Here is a 20,224-nt window from a genome sequence, read left to right as displayed (position 1 = left end):
GAACATAGGACTGGAAGGGATCTCCTGGGTCATCAAACCCAGTCCCTACTATAGCATATAATTCTAGTCTAATATGGAGCATGATAAGTTTATGAACTAGCTATTCCTATTGGAAAGGTGTGCCAGAATCTCTCCTCTGATGTTTAGAAACTTTCTTCTAAATTGCCAGCCTAAATTTATCCATGGTGGGTTTATACACGTTTGTTCTTGTGTCCTTCGGCTTAAATAGCTCTACTCCCTGCCTGGCATTTACCTCCCAAATGTATTTACAGAGAGCAAACATATCCCCTCTCAGCCTTCATTTTGCTAGTCTAAACAAGCCCAGCTCTTTTAGTTTCCTCCAATAAGACCAGCTCTCCATTTTCCTAACCATCCTAGCAGTCCTTCTATGCACCCATTCCAATCTGAATTCATCTGTCTCGAACATGAGTGACCAGATCAGTACACAGTATTTCAGATGAGGTCTTACAAGTGCCTTGTACAATGGCATTAATATTTCCCTACGTCTATTGGAAATACCTAACCTGATACATCCCAGATGTAGTGAAAGTAACAGGGACCTTGTTAACTACAATCTACTGCTGTTGCTGCACAAAACTGTGGGAAGCAAGAAAGGCACTAGAGCTATCAGTCTGCAAACACAGGAAACCAGCCCAGCATCACTTAGCAACCATAAGAATTATAACTCATTTTTAAATGACAGTTTAAATTCTGCTCTGATGAGTTAATAACTCTCACTTGTTAGAGAAAGTGCCCCACTTACTACTAGCAAAGTACACAAATGATTCTTTAAGCCTTACCTTCTGTTTGTTGTTCTCATTCACTGCCTCCTGCTTCCCAGGGCAGGTAATGTGTCTTATTTGTTCAATAAAGTACCTAGCACACAGTGGACACTTCATAAATTATAAAGAAATCTTCCTCGTTCCCCAACCTAGCAGTGGGGTTGAGGAGATCACTAGCCACTGCACTAGTTCAACACAAGTTTAAATACTGATGTATCCTAATCTCCCTTGATTCCTTGCAAAATTTAGCAGCTGCTCCTCAAAACAAAATGCAGTTCTTTACTCCCAAAAGTAAATCCAGGAATGAGTTTATGAAAATCTAGTTCTAATATAAAGTTCAGCCTATAATATAAGCAGAATCTTCTTATAATCCCTTTCTTCCAAAGGAACCTAATATATGACCAATTCTGTGCATCAACATACAGGAGAACAGGCTGTATTAGGCAGTTCTATACAACTTTACCCATAATACCTCCAATGCATATTAATCTTGACTCTCTTTTGCTGTATCCTCACTATTCTACTACTAGAACCCAAACAAAACTTCAACAGTGATCCTTAACTGTTATATGCACCGCCTCCCACTAACCAGTTCCAACATAGCTTTGACAATGCACACCTATATCAACCTGCAACACCCTTATATGATCAGCCTTTTACCAATATCACACAGATATGCCAGTGGACCTGAAACTTAACCACAAACCCTCTCCACACTTCTAGTACCAGGATCCCAATACATACAGAGTTCTAGCAATACACCAAGATCAAGTTCTGAGTCTCTACTGACAGTTACACAAATGGCATTCTGGTTTTGTTATGTGGAGAAGAGTCCACTAGGGAGTAGGATGACACCGTAAGTCATTTCACTTATAATTAAAGGTAGATTTTAACCCCAAGTATCCACAGTTGACATTTACCAACTGACATCTGACTCCCACTGACATCTCACTAAAAGCCAACATCTCATCTTTCAACCATTATTATATCCTCCTCCTCCCTCCCGACCATGAAGGCAACACCTGTGAGGAGGGACAGTCACTAAAGACAGTCAGTCTCCCCTTCTGAACACCAACCTATACATCATATAACCTTGACTCAAAATATGGGCAACAGCCAAGAATACCACAAAATTTGGTTCCACATTTCTCTCTCGAGCAACTTACTCAGCACCAAAAGCAACTATCAAAGCCAATATGACAAAGACATGAAAGCTGGTTCAAGTCCCTGATGGGGATTAACTCAGTGATGAAAGAAAACGGTTGAAACTAAAAGACAGTACACCTTAGCATGTTGAGTCAACAAGTCAGCTAAAGGAATTGCATTTCTGAGTCACCTTCTGGTACTGGAATAAGGATTCCTCAATTTGATGTGCTGCACTAATGCTTTTCTCATTAGCTCTAACACCAGGAACCAAGGACTCACCAGGTCAAAGAGGTTTACACCATGCCATTTACATTCTTGCTTTTCCTGTCTCAGTTCTCTCTCTGAAATCCTAATTCCTTCCCAAATGACGACCAATTTTTATGGATCTCAGTTCCTCACCCCCTCCCTGCACTGCTTGTGGCTCTCTGACCCCATACTACATCCAAAATACAGCCATGCCTAGTCTCAGTGTTTAACTTGACCGAGCAGTACACACTGCCAGCTCAGTGAAGCTCTATCTCTGGTTCACTGACCCATCAACACACACTTCTCGATTAGTGGCTCTCCAGCTCTGTGAATCTCTGATTCAGCCTCACTCCCACCCCTAGTTTTGTGACAACCAGTCTCTGCATTTCTGACCTAATAGAACATACCCCTACTTCAGCCTCTGAACTCCATAGAATTTTCCTTCTTCCAGAGACCAGAAAAAACAGAAATCAAACTGCCCACTCCTCTCCAGGGAACAGCAAACAAAACTAATGCAAAGTAACCAAATCATAATTTTAGCAATGTCAGTTTCAGAACCAGCCTTATTTTCCACACAAAACCAGCGAACATTATTAAATATACAAAATCACAGCAGCAACAGATAAAGCCTAAAGCTGTCAACTTCCCTAAAGCAGAGCGCAGGCCAGTTAAAACCAGCTTTCCCCCTCCCCCATCCCCTCCCCAGTACAAGCCCTGATTTTCTTGTACTGATCCTGTTCACTTAGACAGTAATTCCCACTTACTCAGATCTGAGGATCCCCAGAGCCTTGATGAAGGAAAACCCCACAAACGGCAAATCTTCACCCGAGAAGCCGGCTGGGTTCAACTGCCGCGGAGAGGATAAAACCCGCGAATTCTTCTCTGGTTCATCAAAATTTGAGGTGTCATCATCAGACCTGAGGGTAGGAACGAAGGGGGGAGGAGCTGTTGGAAAAAACAAGGAGAAAAGACAAATTTCAGCTACAGTTTTCTCTGCAACGGTCCCATTCATTCAATGCTTGCAATGGCACTGCAGCTCCTGCTTTTAATCTTGCTAACACAAGCAGACTGAGCTGCTGCTCTCAAATCGTATTACAGCAACAAGAGATTAACCCTTCAGCTAGCAACATGGCTACCATTCTGCAGGCACAGTGTCTCCCATGCTGGTTAAACTGGTATTTTGAGTCAAAGGCACCAGGCTAAGAAAAGCTTTGGTCTCATATTTACAGGTTATTTCTTCCTGATTTTTCTAGAAAAACAAAGATGTCTCTAAGCCACCGAATCAGTGGAGTAAACTACTTCATGAGAATAGAGTCAGCTACCTTGCTAGCCAGCTAAGGACTAATTTCTGCCTATCACCTCTACCAGCAGCCTCCCCAGTCCAGATTTCTGGTTCTTGTTACCATCAGTAAACGTATCTTGTTCCTGGAAGATTTCAACATGCTGCAGCTACTAAACCCAGATAGCTCTTGGAGAAGGGAGAAAAAGAAATAAAGATTTGCTTCCCCATGACAGCTTGCTTAGGATTTGGAACTCTTGGTGGGACACCACTGCAGTCTGGCTCCAATACAATCTGAATAGAGGTATCAATGGCAGGAATTATAATCTATTTCTTACTCTAATTTTTATATCAAAATATCTTAACTTGTTAACCAGTTGTTTAATTTCAGCCCATCTTCTAACATTTGCTGCAGTTTAATTAACACAACAAAACAAAAGGATAAGTTCTTTTAAATGATGTGCAGCACCCCAGATCCCTGCTGGTTTGGCTGCATGTGTGAAAAGAATGAATGTAAAAGCTTGCTGTGCAATTCCTACCTCATAAAAGCATGTTTCCTCCCAAGATTTTTTTTTTTTTTAAATTTCATCATTCAGGTCTTCACTCCCTGCAAATCTAATAAGCTCTTTTTTGCTCTATGAAGCAGACAGCTCTTCAGTCCGCAGCTAGAACACAGCCCATTGTTACAAACTGATGGAAGTGTTGTGTGCTAAAACCGTTACCATGGATCCAGTATAGCTCTCCTGTAGCTGAAGGGCTGATGAGAATTGAAGAACCGGGAACAAACATTACAGCCCCTGCAGTGCAGGCTCCCTGCTCCTCACTTTATGCATGCTCTAAGTTTAACCCTACCTGCCTGCATTCGTGACAGATGCTGATGCTTATCTGACTGACACAAGCAGAATGAGTCACTGCTGGAGCTTGCTAGCTCCCTCTAGGTTGCCAAATCCTTTCACAGCTCAATTTTTAACTCTTAATTTTCTACGCTAATTTGTGTATAAGTTAACAGCAGACCAACACCAAGCGACCACTAGACCAGCATTCACAAGCAAAAATCTGCCTGTTTAAATCAGTAAATTGCAACAATACATGCATGCTTCCCCAATAGTGGCTCTCCAGGGAGCCATGCTGACACAGCTTTCAAATAGTGAACAGAAAGGAAGGTCCACCAAGCTGGGAAGATACTGCTCACATACCACAGTTTTAAGAACATTGGAGTAGGATGAATGAAAAACTCAAAGATTAAAATATGCCTTAATAAGGAAATTATATTACATCTCAAACAGGACAGCATTCAAATCATCTTTGTCAATATCAAACAAATAGGTTCTGATACTTCATTGGTTTAAAAAAATTGCAAATGTTTAATAGGATGGGATCTGTATTACAGAGTGAATTCTCTTAATATGACATCCAGTTATAGCTCTTCTGTCTAGCGCTCTCACACAAACACAGGAGCAAAAGATTACAATACAACTTCATTAGCTATAACATTTTTCATACAAATGGCATCCCAAAATGCTTTGCAAAGTAAAGAATTAAAGAGTAGTAAAGGGAAGAAATATAGGTAATACATTTTATTTTCAGCATTCAGAATGAAAAGGCCTATGGGCACCTTTAACTGGTTTATCCCCCCTGCCCCCATCTAAGATTTAAAGAGAGATTGGACTGATGAGACAGAGCAATATAGGAAGGAGAAGACTATCGAATTGATATGGTAAAGTCTAGAACCCTTCTTGTAAGAGTAGCCAAAAATATACCTTAACAGAAAAGGAAGGTATATATTATAACTCTATATAAGACCGTATCATTTAATATTTAACAGATTTGTTCAAGCTAGAAATAAAGAGAGAGATTGAATCTCACCTTTCATCAGAAAGTAGTGGGAATCTACAGAGGAACCATTCTCAGGCAACTACAATTAAAGGCAAGAAACTTTCCTCTCACCATTAACAAGTATCTTCTAAAAGTCTCCATTCAGACTACAGTGGTAGAGCTAATTTAAATATGCTTAAAATAAGTAAAGAGATAAAAGATAAATAGCACTCAATGGAACAACAACAGAGGCAAGGAGGCACAAGATACATCACGATACCCCCAATAGCAACATCTTCATATGGCTGAAGAAAGCTAAAGATGGAAAGTAAATAGGACTTTTAGAAAGAGAAAGCTAATTTTAATATTACATTTTCTACTACAATTTCTTCTGATGTTTAATAAAAGCTCTGCACAAAAGGAGAGAGACACAGAGAAAGCTAGCTGAAAGGGAAGAAACCTGAATTTGCCCTTTGCTTTGCATCTCCTGAAGAGGCATTCACGTGAGAAGAGCTATTACCAACCTAACACAGTTGAGAAGCTCTTCTTTCTAACCTTGTTACCATATTGCTATCAAGAAACAATGGCAAGGAAAAAAAGAAAGTCAATAAACACACCTCTGGCTGCAAGTGGATCAGAACTGCTGACAGTGACTGAAAGGGGAAAATGAATTTCTTCAGAGGCAGGTTTCAGACCACTTTGGATGAGAAGAGACTCACAGGAGGGAGAAGGGACACACCTGGAAAGAGATATGCTAGATCCACTTTGCTTGGCTGCTTTTGATAATTACTTGGTAATGTCTTTAGATCCCTTTATTCCTGAGATTAAGGCATTCCCCTGCTTGTCTCTTGAAACTGCCTGTAAAATAATTGGTGCGGCTTATATAACAGGCTGAGAAAAGAGAGCAATTTGGTTGGTTAACAAGGTTTAAATGCATGTCTATGAAAAGGTCCTTGGGTAACTAGAACTGGCCAATTATTTCTTGTTTAAAACCAAAGAATTCTCATTCCTTTATAATTATGGTATCCTCAAAATAACAAGATGAAGACTAGCAAATACAAAGGTGTAAGTGTGTTCATATTGAGGCTATTCTCAAGTGCTTCTTTAAAAAAAAGAACGCTTAAAAGAGGTCATAGTAAGACTCTGGGAACTGAATAGCAAATACATGCCATTGTATCTGGCAAAACTAAAGATTTGTTCAGGAGATTCATATTTTTTCCCTTTCCAGGTTTATTCAAAAAGAAACAAAACTATGCTACAAACAGGATATTCTAATCCTGAAACTTTAATCTTATAAAAACTGATTGACACATGGATCATTTTCTGCCTGTAATATGTTGCAAGTAAACAGCACATGCGGTCATTATTTAAATGCCTTCTAAAGAACTGCACATTACGTAAGAATCAATTGCTTACTCAGATACCCCTCTTATGGAGGAAGTATATAACCCTCATCCACCTGTTCTAAAGAATTACTTCTGGAGGTAAGGGGGTGTCATATGCTGATAAATTAAAAAAATAGCACTGCAGTAATTACTCAGTTTATCACCATCTTTATGATTACACTAAATGAAAAACAGGTTTTGAACTGTGTTAATATGTGCATTTATGCTAGTTCAAGGCATAATACAATCAACTCCATCATTTCAAATTATTTCCATGTAACTTTAGAGATTGGATACTGCATTTCCCTGGGATTCCCCTCTTCTAGGTCAAAGACAGACCTTACTGGACTAGGGGATTTGGAGGAACTACAGAAAAGAAATGTATCTTGTCTTGTTTTATAATATAATCTGTTCTTCCCGGTGTCAAAAATGTATACTGCCTTTCCAATGGCAAGTAGATTGAGCATTAGTATCTTGTGCTTTCAGTAATATTTATGAAAAACCCGAAGGACAGCATCAGCTCTGAATTATATCTTTAAGAATATTTGATCTAGAAACGCCTAACTACAAAAGGTTATAATATACAATAGGCCTATCCCAGCTATAAACAATATTCACTAACTGTACAAGATGCTACTTTAGAATCCTTTCCATTGTTTGAAGGCAATTATCTTCCCAAGATATATTCTTATTTCAGTTAACAGCAGTGTCCCTCCAAATTTGTGTTGGCTTCAGTTACTGCCTACCAAACTGGTGATTAATGAAAAGAAAAAACAAACCATGTATTTTTTATTACTCAAGACCAACAATATCTTAGTGAAAAAAAATACAAAATGTAATAGTTATCACAATATAAAAACAATGCAAATAAGTAATTTGAGAACTACGTGCCATGTGCCAAAAAAGTGAGTGAATTTATAAGATACAAGACACTACAGTAGATGGCAAAAAGCCCTAATTTTTCCTTAAGCCCATTCTAAAATATTCACACACAAGCTTTTTCTCCCTCATCAGTACAGCAGACGACAAATAGAATGGTTCAGGTCATACTAACTTATGCCATGCTAGAAACATTTCAGCAAGGTCTGTCTGCTTTTAGATGTGAAAAAGCTATCTTTTATCTGGGAGACCATGCAGAAAAGGGATGCAGACAGCAATCAGGCATTCCATGAGCTAAATTCTTATGGACCCTTGTGAAATTGCCTCTAAGAGACACCATTTTTCTGGAGGACACATCTGTGTACACAACTGCAATTACAAACCATGTGGGGTTGTATGCCTGGCAGCATGAACTAGTGTGCAGAGCCCACACATATGGGAAGAACTCAGATCTCAATCACAGTTCATTTCTGCCCAAGTATTAAATTTAAGAACCTCTCTTTTCTCAACCGTTTAAACAGACAGGATAATCTCTCCCTGATGAAAGCAGAAACTGGTCCTTTTTTGACCCTCTTGTATAACTTCATCCAACCTAAAAAAATTAAAATATTTTAGGACAATGATCAGTTTTTTCTGGAAAGTTGTCAATAAGGCATTTGGGAGATATGAGAGCTCAAACATGAGATGATCTCAATTCTGGAATATCTGAAGTGAACTTTAAAAGCCTTACAAGTTTGACAAGTTCCTGACATTCAGCTATCCAGATTTAATTTGTGGGAAACATTCCCACAATGTACGTCTTGCAGAACAGACTATCATATTGTAAGGATGCATGATTTGGAGTCACTTATACTGGCAAACTGTTCCTGAGACCCCATTTCTCAAAAAAATTACATTACATAAAGACCTCAATATAATACAAACTCCATGCAAATAGAAACAGGAAGATATGTCTTTTCAAATAGTTTTCACATTTCCTCTCTCTGCCATATTCTCCCTGATTCTGTTTCCTCCGGTCCACTAACCTTTTTTACAACTCATTTTCTGCTTGCTAATCTTAAACATTTTATCCTGCTTATTAAACTATCATCTTTCATCAGGAGGGTACTTCTGAAAATCCCAAGTAATTGCTTCAGTTTCCTTTGCTTTTCAGTTTCCCATATTCAAATGCTACTCCAACCCTTACAAAATCCTCTGATATGAACACTATTTCCCGTTCTCTCCTAAGAGGGGTATGCAGCCAAAACATTTGGCTTGCTGTATGAAAGAGCAATAATGGGGGAAAAAATATCCTATGTATTTGGCTACATTGTCCATTGCCATTAACAAGAGGAGTGATCTTCCCAAAGCCATGAGATCATTCCTCAGACCAGGTCAGAGAAGAACAAATGCTTCAGCACCAATAGGTTCACTCGGATCTCTCCTCTGTTATGACACTACCTCAGGCATCACAGATTGGGAAGAATAAATACAGTGGATTTTTTTTTTTTATGAAGCCATTTCTCCAGAGGAGTGTCCAGCTCTCTATCACACACCTTCCTTTGCACCAAGATGGAAAGTTCCTTCCTTTCTTCTCAGATATTTTTGGATTAATTTCATACAAGTCAATATTCTGCCCTGCCCTTCAAGACCTTCTGTTAGTTGCTGCGCTGTTAGTTACTACTATGACTGCTGCCATTTTCCTTTGGACTTTGCCAAAGAGCAACTACAGGACAATCCCCAAAGGAAATACTGTCCTTGCTCTATCTGTTTTGTATTTAGATTAAGGTAAAAATCCTCCTGACCACTTCTCAACTGTACTTCATGAGATTAAGTTTGTAATTTTAGATTCAAATTAAATGGCTAATGTAATTTACTGACTTTAAAAAAACATGAAACTACAGTTATGAAAAGCTTATTGGATAGCTTGCAATCTTCTGGCCAGTAAGCAAGCAGCACATAATACCCAGTGTCCTTCGTCTCTCTTATTCTGTATTCTTTTACATACTTTAAAGAGCAATGTTCTGAATTTTCCAGTCTAAACCCTGATTATTATTTAACTGACAGATAAGTATAATTATTCTGGCTACCAATATAATTTTTACTGTATGTAAAATACTAAATACAGAATCCAAACCTTTTGCAGTACATTATGTCAAGTAAATCAACATGCAATCTTTAGGAAGTAAATGTTCTGTAATAATAAACTTCAGTAAGCAGCAAAAGTAAATAAATACAGGGCAAGGACAGCTCTAACAACAAAAAGCTTTTTCAAACACCTACTGGAGCAGGTTCAGCTGGCTGACCTGGGGGTTTACATAGAGCTGCATTCTACTTCTGCATTTAGGAGCTGACTTCAGATTCCAGCTGCCTGAACCCATGGAGGTTGGAAGCTTTATAGAAGTGACTATCTCAGGGGAAGAGAAGATACGGTTTAAATGCAAATTCAGTAATTGATTTATAAGTTCCCATAACAACAAAAAGTTAATACTGACAAAAACATCCTATTAACAGCACAAATTCTAAGCTGAAAGGGGTAGAGTTAGGCTGATAATCTAGGAGCTTAAATAGCCCTAGTTACAACAGTACCTCCCAAATACTTAGGAAGTAACACACTATCACTTTCTTCCTTCTCATCCTGAAAGAGAAATAACATGATTGTTTTATAGGTGAGTATCTGTGTGTGTGCGCATATAGAACTTATTTAGTGAAAGACATGTCAAAGGAATAAGTTTTACATTTTATTCTAAAAGTGGTTAGGTTCATGATCAACAGCTCATGGGAGCGAGCTCCATCGGCTATGTCTAGCTCCTGTGAAAGTTCCACTTCCTGCTCTCAAAAGTATCCCACTACTGGTTGACAGTTTCATTGCTCCAGTTGAACATTGCTGTCATGAGAAGTCAAGCTGATGGAGAGAGCAGCAATCTTTCTGGAAGCTAACTCCTGATAGCTCTGAATAGTAAGACAGACACTGACCTGGACAAACTTAGTTAATGGGGGACAAGTACAGAGAGCAAAGCACCAGGGTGATGTATTCATTCTGTTGCTAAAAGCAGAAGTACTGCTGTGTTTTGTACCAATTACAGCTTTTTCATGGGGTATGGCTTCATTCCTACATGAGTTATAATAATTTAGCCTATAGTTCACAACTGTATTGATCTCACCATGGCGAGGTCTGTATGTAACAGACTAGGGCACAATTTTCTGTCCAGTTACAGATGGAAATAGGTTTGGAGGTTTTGGGGGGTTGGATTTTTCCTTTTTGCTCGCATGGCTGTTTGGGCATTCAAAAGAACCCCAAGAATGCCTAACAACTGTATAGCCAGTCAGCATCATTGTTTTCCTGTGAAGCGGCAAGGCAACACCAACTAACTTGGGCAGTTTCCAGAATGCCAGACAAGCAGATTGCCAAGGGGGCACTGGAATGGATTCCAATTCACCATTTTCCACAGCATCCAAAGTACCTTTGAAAAGATTAAGGTCTAAACTCAATCAATATAGGAACCTTGAGAACAAAAACTGGTGGACTAATAGAGATGGCTCAAGAGAAAGATGAAGCGTGAGCTGAAATCTGCACTAGACATGCTGAAATAAGAAGAAACTTCTCAATCAAAACTCAGTGATATTATAAAGGTAACAACCAACAGTTTTGATAGCATAGCTGTTCTAAAAGTTTAGGATTCTTGAAGCTGAAAAGAAGAAGAGAGTCAATATTCAACCCGAGAATCCCCAAAGTAAGAGGACAAATAGTCATCTGAGGCTGGCAGTCTCAGCCTAATAGTAATCATAGAATCTAGACTATTCTCATGGTGCTTAATAATCAGAGTAGCCAATCTGTTTAGCTCTGTACCAAATGTAAGGAAGACATGGTCCTTGCCCCAAGGATTTCACAGTTTAAATAACTGAATAGTATTCTAAAAATCAGAGGTTCAAGGACCACTGGTGAATGAAGTACTTGGCTTCACATGCGGTGCTGGCGCCTCAGTATTTCCAGCAGCTAAACTGCATTACTTTCCTAATATTACAGGCATTGTTTACAAGGAAAAGTATTTGCCACACAGGTGTTTATTCTATCAACAGGGGAGAAGGTGGACCGTACAATTGTGAACAGGCATGTCCACAAGAAAATCTCTATTTAGATGTGATCCACACTATGAAAAAGTTTGGGAATCCCTGTTCTACTTTAGTTTCTAGTAGCATAAACTCCATTCTGATAGCAACCCTGACATAGGTCACTACAAACAGAAGGAAAAAGGAGCATGATTCATATATAACAAATTGAATCATGAGGTGGTAAGAGGAGAGAAGATTAATCAACTACAAAACAAAAATAAAATAAAGGTGTAGGCAGACTGGAGTGGGAAAGAGTTGCAGGAATACATTTGTATTTTATATCATTCTTTACTTAAATTTTCACCTGTGAGGTTATAACATACAGTATATTAACATATTCTAGCCATAAAACATAAAATAAATCATTCCTCAAAACATTTATGCTGTCATAATGCAGTACTGCTTCTTTTTTTAAATGATTAATCAATTCAAACACTCAGCAAATACTCATTTTACTCATATGCACATTATCAAGGACCTATTTTTAATATAATATTGTTCTGCTTACTATTACGGATGTTATTCCAGTCAATTTTAGAGAAGAATGGATGGCAGCAGAGACCCTCATAATCTAGCCTCTCCTTTGGCCCACATAGCAGACTCTGGACCAGATCAAGAAATTCATTACTGACTTTCACATCTTCTGGGAACTTCAAGAACCTCTGCATTTGAAATAAAAATATTGCTTTGCTCAGTAGGAAAACAGAATCTGAAGCTGTTAAGTTCAAATCTTCATTAACCTGAGATATGCCAAAAACTTTAAGATTCAAGATGGGAATGAAAGTATTTTGCTAATAGATACTTTGTGACAATTTCACAGTGCATCAAAGAAGATCTTATCAATACTACAGCATGACACAGAGAAATCTTTCTTAACTGATGAATTGCATAGACAATTCTTATAATAATTAATGAAGTAACCTGAGATAGTCAAATGATTGACATACATTGAAGGAGAATATGGGAAATATTTTCAATACATGTTTCATAGAATGCTTAGAATGTGACAAAATAACAGACATATAGAACCTCCTTTTTCCAGCTGTAGAAAAGAGGAATTTTTAGTTCTAGCCTTCTTTATCCTGAAATATAGGAAAGGCCTCTCTACCTGGAAGTTCATGATGTTATTAAAGGTTTTTGTTGAGGTCCCTTCAGTGAATGGAGATTTTCCATAAATCATATCATAAGCAATGATTCCCAAAGACCACCAATCGCACTCTGGGCCATGTGAAGCTTTACCATCCCCGTTCAAAACAGTTAGCATCTCTGGTGCCATGTAGTCTGGGGTGCCAACAGGCAGCCTGGCATTCACCTGGAAATAAAGACATTGCATGTGAAGTTACAGTTTTGCCCTTGATTATTTTCCTGTCACTGAAATTAATTTTTCATCATGCTTATAAAGAACAGAGGCATCTGGTTTTACACCACTGTTTACAAGTAAATTTATAAGTAGGAGCTTTCCCATAAAAGAATCAGAGAGCAAGATAATTAATATAGAGTTAGTTACAGTGTTGGGGAAACTGAAAATTAATAACTTCTGATAAAACTATACACCACATGGAGTGAGTTAACAGATTAAAAGAGCTAATTGTTTCTACAAACCACATGCAACTGAAGTAACCAAGACTTAGAATGTTGCATTCTAAAGAGCATGAGGTACCACATGCACTAACCTCTGATGTTTTAAGTGGTATGTATAGCCCAGTGATGCAACCTTCACTGACATTATTGGGAGTGTATAGCTAAATTCTCATACACAAGTGAAATTTAGGGATCAACATTTCTCAGCATGACTTCCTGGCCCTACACTTCATTCATCATTCTCCCCTACTATTCCATTCTCGTGGTCTCTGAAGTGCTCTAAACAGGTTCTTCAGGAATCAGAATTACAGTCATTTTCAGACTGCTACTGGCATAAGGATGAAACAAAACAGCAGGGGAGAGCAACACAATAGTCAGGAGGTTGAAGAAATAGAAGACATGAGAAAAAAGGAGAAAAGAGTAAACATGGAAGGTAATAAGAAGGTACGGGGGCTCTGACAAAAGAAAGATTTGGAAGATACAGAAGTACAGTATACAAGAGAAGATCACGATAAAGAAAGGCTCTTTATATAAATTCCAAATATACACAACAAAAGCAGGCTCTAGACTAGAAATGTATATTTTATTTATAAATACAGCTTCTAAATATTTTAATTTCAAATTCTCACTTCTTAAAATGGACACGGTATTTTAAATTTAGAAACAGCTTGGAAAAAAACCTAAACCTAAATAAGGTTTTATTCACTTAGAAAGCAATGCGTTCAGAATCTAACCCCAGAATACTGCAATATGACTACTTTTAAAACTGGAGCATCAACAGAGTTCAAGATATGCCACCTTCATGCACACTTTGAATACATTTAGCCCTGATTCCGCAAGACTTATAAGTACATAAGAACAACTATACTGGATCAGACCAAAGGTCCACCTAGCCCAGTATCCTGTCTTCCAACAGTGACCAATGCCAGGTGCCCCCGAGGGAACGAACAGAACAGGTAACCATCAAGTTATCCATCCCATCACCCATTCCCAGCGTCTGGCAAACAGAAGCCAAGGACACCATCCCTATCCATCCTGGCTAATAGCCATTGATGGACCTATCCTCTATGAACTTATCTAGTTTTTTTTTAACCCTGTTATAGTCTTGGCCCTCACAACATCCTCTGGCAAGGAGTTCCACAGGTTGACTCTGCGTTGTGTGAAAAAATACTTCATTTTATATGTTTTAAATCTGCTGCCTAGTAATTTCATTTGGTGACCCCCTAGTTACTGTGTTATGAGGAGTGAACAACACTTTATTTACTTTTTCCACACCAGTCACAATTTTATAAACCTCTATCATATCCCCCCTTAGTCGTCTCTCTTCCAAGCTGAAAAGTCTCAGTCCTATTAATCTCTCCTCATATGGCAGCCGTTCCATACCCATAATCATTTTTGTTGCCCTTTTCTGAACATTTTCCAGTTCCAATATATCTTTTTTTGGATGGGGAGACCACATTTGCATGCAGTATTAAAGACATGGGCATACTATGGATTTATATAGAGGCAATATGATATTTTCTGTCTTATCGATCCCTTTCTTAATGATTCTGAACATTCTGTTTGCTTTTTTGACTGCCGCTGCACATTGAGTGGATGTTTTCAGAGAACTATCCACAATGACTCCAAGATCTCTTTCTTGAGTGGTAACAGCTAATTTAGACCCCAACATTTTATATATATAGTTGGAACTATGTTTTCCAATGTGCATTACTTTGCATTTATCAACACTGAATTTCATCTGCCATTTTATTGCTCAGTCACCCAGTTTCGTAGTCCTTCGCAATCTGCTGGGACTTAACTATCTTGAGTAGTTTTGTAATATCTGCAAATTTTGCCACCTCACCATTTACCCCTTTTCCCAGATCTTTTGTGAATATGTTGAATAGGACTGGGCCCAGTACAGACTCCCGGGGGACACCACTATTTACCTCTCTCCATTCTGAAAACTGACCATTTATTCCTACCCTTTGTTTCCTATCTTTTAACCAGTTACCAATCCATAAGAGGACCTTCCCTGTTATCCCATGACAGCTTAGCATGCTTGAGGGCTGGTCTACACTACGGGGGAAAATTGATCTCAGATATGTAACTTCAGCTACGTGAATAATGTAGCTGAAGTCGAAGTATCTAAGATTGAATTACTCACCGTCCTCATGGTGTGGGATCGATGTCCGCGGCTCCCCATGTCGACTCCACAACTCCGTTCAGGTTGGTGGAGTTCCGGAATCGATATAAGCGCGTTCGGGGATCGATATATCGCGTCTAGATGAGATGCGATATATCAATCCCCGAGCAATCGATTGCTACCCGCCGATACGGCGGTAGTGAAGACGTAGCCTAAGAGTTGGTGAGGGACCTTGTCAAAGGCTTTCTGAAAATATAAGTACACTGTATCCACTACATCCTCCTTGTCCATATGCTTGTTGACCCCCTCAAAGAATTCTAGTAGATTGGTGAGGCATGATTTCCCTTTACAAAAACCACGTTGACTCTTCCCCAACAAATTATGTTCATCTATATATCTGATCGTTTTGTTCTTTACTATAGTTTGAATCAGTTTGCCCAGTACTGAAGTCAGGCTTACTGACCTGTAATGGGTGGGATCGCCTTTGGAGCCCTTTTTAAAAATTGGCAGCACATTAGCTATCCTCAAGTCATTTGGTACAGACGCTGATTTAAATGAGAGGTTACAGACTACAGTCAGTAGTTCTGCAGTTTCACATTTGAGTTCCTTCAGAACTCTTGAGTGAATACCATCTGGTCCTGGTGACCTATTACTGTTTAGTTTACCAATTTGTTCCAAAACCTCCTCTAATGACATCTCAATCTGGGACAGTTCCTCAGATTTGTCGCCCAAAAAGAATGGCTCAAGCTGGTTATCTCCCTCACATCCTCAGCCGTGAAGGCCGATGCAAAGAACTCATTTAGTTTCTCTGCAATGGCCTTATCGTCCTTGAGTGCCTCTTTAGCATCTGGATCATCCAGTGGCCCCACTGGTTGTTTAGGACGCTTCCTGCTTCTGATATACTTCGCAATTTTTTTTTTTTAATTACTTTTTGAGTCTTTGGCTAGCTGTTCTTCAAATTCTTTTTTGGCCTTCCTAATTATATTTTTACACTTCATTTGCCAGAGTTTATGCTCCTTTCTATTTTCCTCAATAGGATTTAACTTCCACTTTTTAAAGGGTGCCCTTTTGCCTCTTACTGCTTCTTTTACTTTGTTGTTTTTCCACAGGGGCACTTTTTGGTTCTCCATGTTTTTTTAATTTGGGGTATGCATTTAAATTGAGCCTCTATTATGGTGTCTTTAAAAATTTTCCATGCAGCTTGCAGGGATTTCACTTTTGGCACTATACCTTTTAATTTGTTTAACTAACTTCATTTTTGTTAAGTCCTCCTTTCTGAAATTAAATGCTACGGTGTTGGGCTGCTGTGGTGTTTTCCCCACCACAGGGATGTTAAATTTAATTGTATTATGGTCACTATTACCAAGTAGTCCGGCTATATTCACCTCTTGGACCAGATCCATTTAGGACTAAAGAATTACCTCTCCTCTTGTGGGTTCCCAGACTAGCTGCTTCAAGAAGCAGTTATTTAAGGTGTCAAGGAACTTTCTCTCTGCATCCCATCCTGAGGTGACACGTACCCAGTGAATATGGGGACAGTTGAAAACCCCCATTATTATTGCATTTTTTATTTTAATAGCCTCTCTAATTTCCCTGAGCATTTCACAGTCACTATTACTATCCAGGTCAGGTGGTCGGTAGTATATCCCTACTGCTATGTTCTTATTATCAGAGCATGGAATTACTATCCATAGAAATTCTATGGTACAGTTTGGTTCATTTAAGATTTTTACTTCATTTGACTTCATTTTTACCACATATATAGTTCCAATGAAATCCATTGGACTACACAATTGCTTAAGTTCTCCACATGTTTAAGTATGTTGATGAGTCAGGGCCTTCCTGAGAAAAAGCACTTAGACCCTTTCATGTGATTTTTTATCCTGGATTTCTGAAAAGAATGCGTACAAGTAGTACTGTCCATGCAAATGTTTTAGTGGGAACTTTTGTGATACCAATGCAAAATACCTTTTAGAGAAAAATAACGGAAAATCAATAGCTACAAAGATCATTTAAAGTATGAATTCACATTGTAATACAGCCTTAGTGCCATGAAAAGGGAAACACTGTAAAAGATTTGTCCTTTCCCTACCCACAATTGAAAACTTGTATAAGCTAATCTGTTTACAGATCTACCTACAGCTATGGAAGATACTTCAAAGATGAAAAGTGTTAAGTTTTCATTAATACTCCATATTAGACAGGAAAGACAAAAGAATAAAGTATCAACAGTCAGGAATGGACATGAATTTGGTTTTCATTTTTAACTGAAGTACCCAAACAAGACATAGACAAAGTTTATATACACTTTATTACCGTTTTGTTCGCTGTCATTTTGGCAGCTGACCCAAAGTCCACAAGTTTAATGTGTCCTAGTCGGTCAATGAGAACATTCTCTGGTTTGATATCTCTGTAAGTAAGCACAACACAATCAATAATCTCTCTATGCCAGTCAGTAGCTGTTCCTCATTATCACTTCTCCATAACATCTCCTTACTACTCAATCTGTGTCTCCTCAATTGCATGCTGTTCTTCATAACCCTACACAGGGATTCTGTGGGGTCCAGACTTCCAATTGTTGCTCACAAACTCACAACTTTGGTTTTAGGCAGTCAGCTACTGAGTTTTCCCCATTGGAGGGTGGAAGAACCAACAGTTAATAACAACTTTATTTATTCCACCAGAAAGAAAAGAGGAGAGAGGAGCTGGTGTTGCATTGCTATTTCATGACACATCAATGTGCTGAACTTGAATGGCAATGCAACATCACATGGTTCTCAAACCAAATCCTTAGAACCAACTTATTTTGTTGTTCTTTCAAACGCTATTCAAAGCCAAGTAGTCTTCCAGCTGTTAAAAGTCTGCGTCCTGCTGCCCTACATGCAGCAGCTGCTGTTGGTTGGGACATGTGTGTTGTCTGTCCATACAACTGAACACTTGGAGTGAGTATCAGATTGTAATAACATCCATGTACCATGGTGATGGGTTCCTTAGAAATTCTTGTAATACATACATGCACCCAAGTACTCTAATATACTATATTGGCTTTGTTTTTCCAAAGCACTCATCTCACCTCAATAATCTTTAACAGTGCAAATCATTTATTTTATTATTTGGTGCCAAAAACATGCCAACTCAAGTGTTGTAAAATGTCTTCGTATTTTTATAATACGAAACAATGTAACTGTGCTTCCAAACGTATCTGTCACCATCCTCTCATATTAGTTTCAGAGTTTACGTCAAACTTAATGCCTTCAGCTACAATTGCAGCTGGAGTATAATTCGTTTTCTAATTTTTTTCCTAACACGTATGAAAGACAGACCTTGGAATAGATGTTCTATGAGATTTGGAGTTCACCACTTTAATACTCATTCCAGAACTATGATAAAATCGTAAGTGTATTTAAAAGAGATGCCCACCTACCGGTGTACATAGCCCATCTGATGGACACTGTGAATGGCCAAAACCAGCTCTGCTAAATAAAATTGCACCATACGTTCATCTAGATGGTCTTCATATCGGTTTAAGAGTGACAATAAGTCTCCTCCAGGTTGATACTCCATAACCTGAATGAAATTTTAGAGACATGGTTGTGGTTCAGACACACAAAAAGACATCCCATTAAGCCCTTAAATACTACATAGGCCAGATAATCTTATAGTTAGGCTTGGAAGGATATTTTATCAGTAAATGTAGATAAACATCAATTTCACCGTACATACACAAATCAGTTGAAAACTATATTCATTGATGACAGAAATTTACAGCTAGGCTAAGAAAGAAAAATGTTGCTTATTAGAGTTTAAGGCTAAAATTTTGACATACAATGTTGACAGTTTCTTGTTTTAACATTTATAAAGCTTTAACTTTTTTAATCTTAGTGTCTGTCATTAAATAATTGTCTGACACACACCCTATTCCCTGACTCTGCATAATTTCCCACAACTGCAAAAATATATATCAATAACAATCTTAGGAAAAAAAAGCTTAGGACTTATAATTTTGCTCGACTCTGAAAAGTTAAATTGATAAAAATAGAAAAATGCTTAAAATAAAAAAAAAAAATCAATATTATCCATTGAAATTATTTAAAAAAAATCAAAAATTCTGCCAAGCCTACTTATAGTGTAGGAGAATTTACAGAAGGAAAGGTTTAACTTCCAGGCACCACAATGCTGTTTAATAAAAAAAGAGAGAAAAGTTCAACCTTAAATACCACAGAAGAGAGAAAAATCTGCACTTACCAAGTAGAGATTTTTTTTGTCCTGAAACGCATAGTGTAACTGTGGGATCCAGGTACTGCTACTCCGAGATAATATACTCAGTTCGGCCTCAAAAAATGACACCTACAAAAATAAAAATGGATTTGTTTTAATCCTAATAAAAAGTAGCAGAACGGATTAGAATTCCCTAGCTCCAGAGGAACATCCATCATTGCCATAAGCTTATAATGTGCCATTTATTCAAAAATTACTTACAAACCATTATCTGCCACTAACCTGCTGTGTGATCTGGGAAAGTTATTTCACCTCTCTGTACCTCTATTTCCCTTCCCACACTTCATTGCCTTGTTTGTTTAGATAGGAAACTCTCCAGAGTAACACCATCTCTCATTATGTGTTTGCACAATATTTAATATAATGAAGCCCCAATCTCATTTGGCACTTTTAGGCACTTCCATAATAAAAATTGTAAATAATACCACCACTCAGTTGAGGAAAAACAAAATCAGACAAGAGCAAGAACCCATGCTAGCACAATTAGGACTGAGCATCCTATAACCAATTCTGCAAAAAATACATAGTGAAACATTACATGACAATGCTACCTTAAATGCAATTCATCCAGTAAAATTTCCATCAATCTAGTTAATCCCAAATCACCCCAAAC

At 38.2% G+C, this 20,224-nt stretch overlaps 1 protein-coding gene across 10 annotated transcripts in view; it reads right to left on the bottom strand.

The window, feature by feature from the left end:
• Window positions 1–20,224, bottom strand: part of CIT (citron rho-interacting serine/threonine kinase) — a 111,420-nt gene that overhangs the window by 84,534 nt on the left and 6,662 nt on the right. For 8 of the 10 annotated variants that reach the window (XM_030582981.1, XM_030582984.1, XM_030582983.1 and 5 more), the window contains exons 5-10: window positions 19,579–19,680; window positions 18,758–18,900; window positions 17,650–17,743; window positions 12,733–12,936; window positions 12,133–12,286; window positions 2,939–3,119 (exon numbers count right to left, since the gene is read on the bottom strand). In XM_030582981.1, coding sequence (XP_030438841.1) covers window positions 2,939–3,119; window positions 12,133–12,286; window positions 12,733–12,936; window positions 17,650–17,743; window positions 18,758–18,900; window positions 19,579–19,680 — 878 coding nt within the window. Of the gene's footprint in view, window positions 1–2,938; window positions 3,224–4,175; window positions 4,295–12,132; window positions 12,287–12,732; window positions 12,937–17,649; window positions 17,744–18,757; window positions 18,901–19,578; window positions 19,681–20,224 lie in introns of those variants that run through there. The other 2 variants (XM_030582990.1, XM_030582989.1) reach the window with 2 other exon arrangements.

The sequence above is a fragment of the Gopherus evgoodei genome, chromosome 13, assembly GCF_007399415.2.
Source record: "Gopherus evgoodei ecotype Sinaloan lineage chromosome 13, rGopEvg1_v1.p, whole genome shotgun sequence".
Lineage (NCBI taxonomy): Eukaryota > Metazoa > Chordata > Testudines > Testudinidae > Gopherus > Gopherus evgoodei.
The sequence above is the reverse complement of the archived record's forward strand: the minus strand, read 5'-3'. Positions and strand labels throughout refer to the sequence as shown.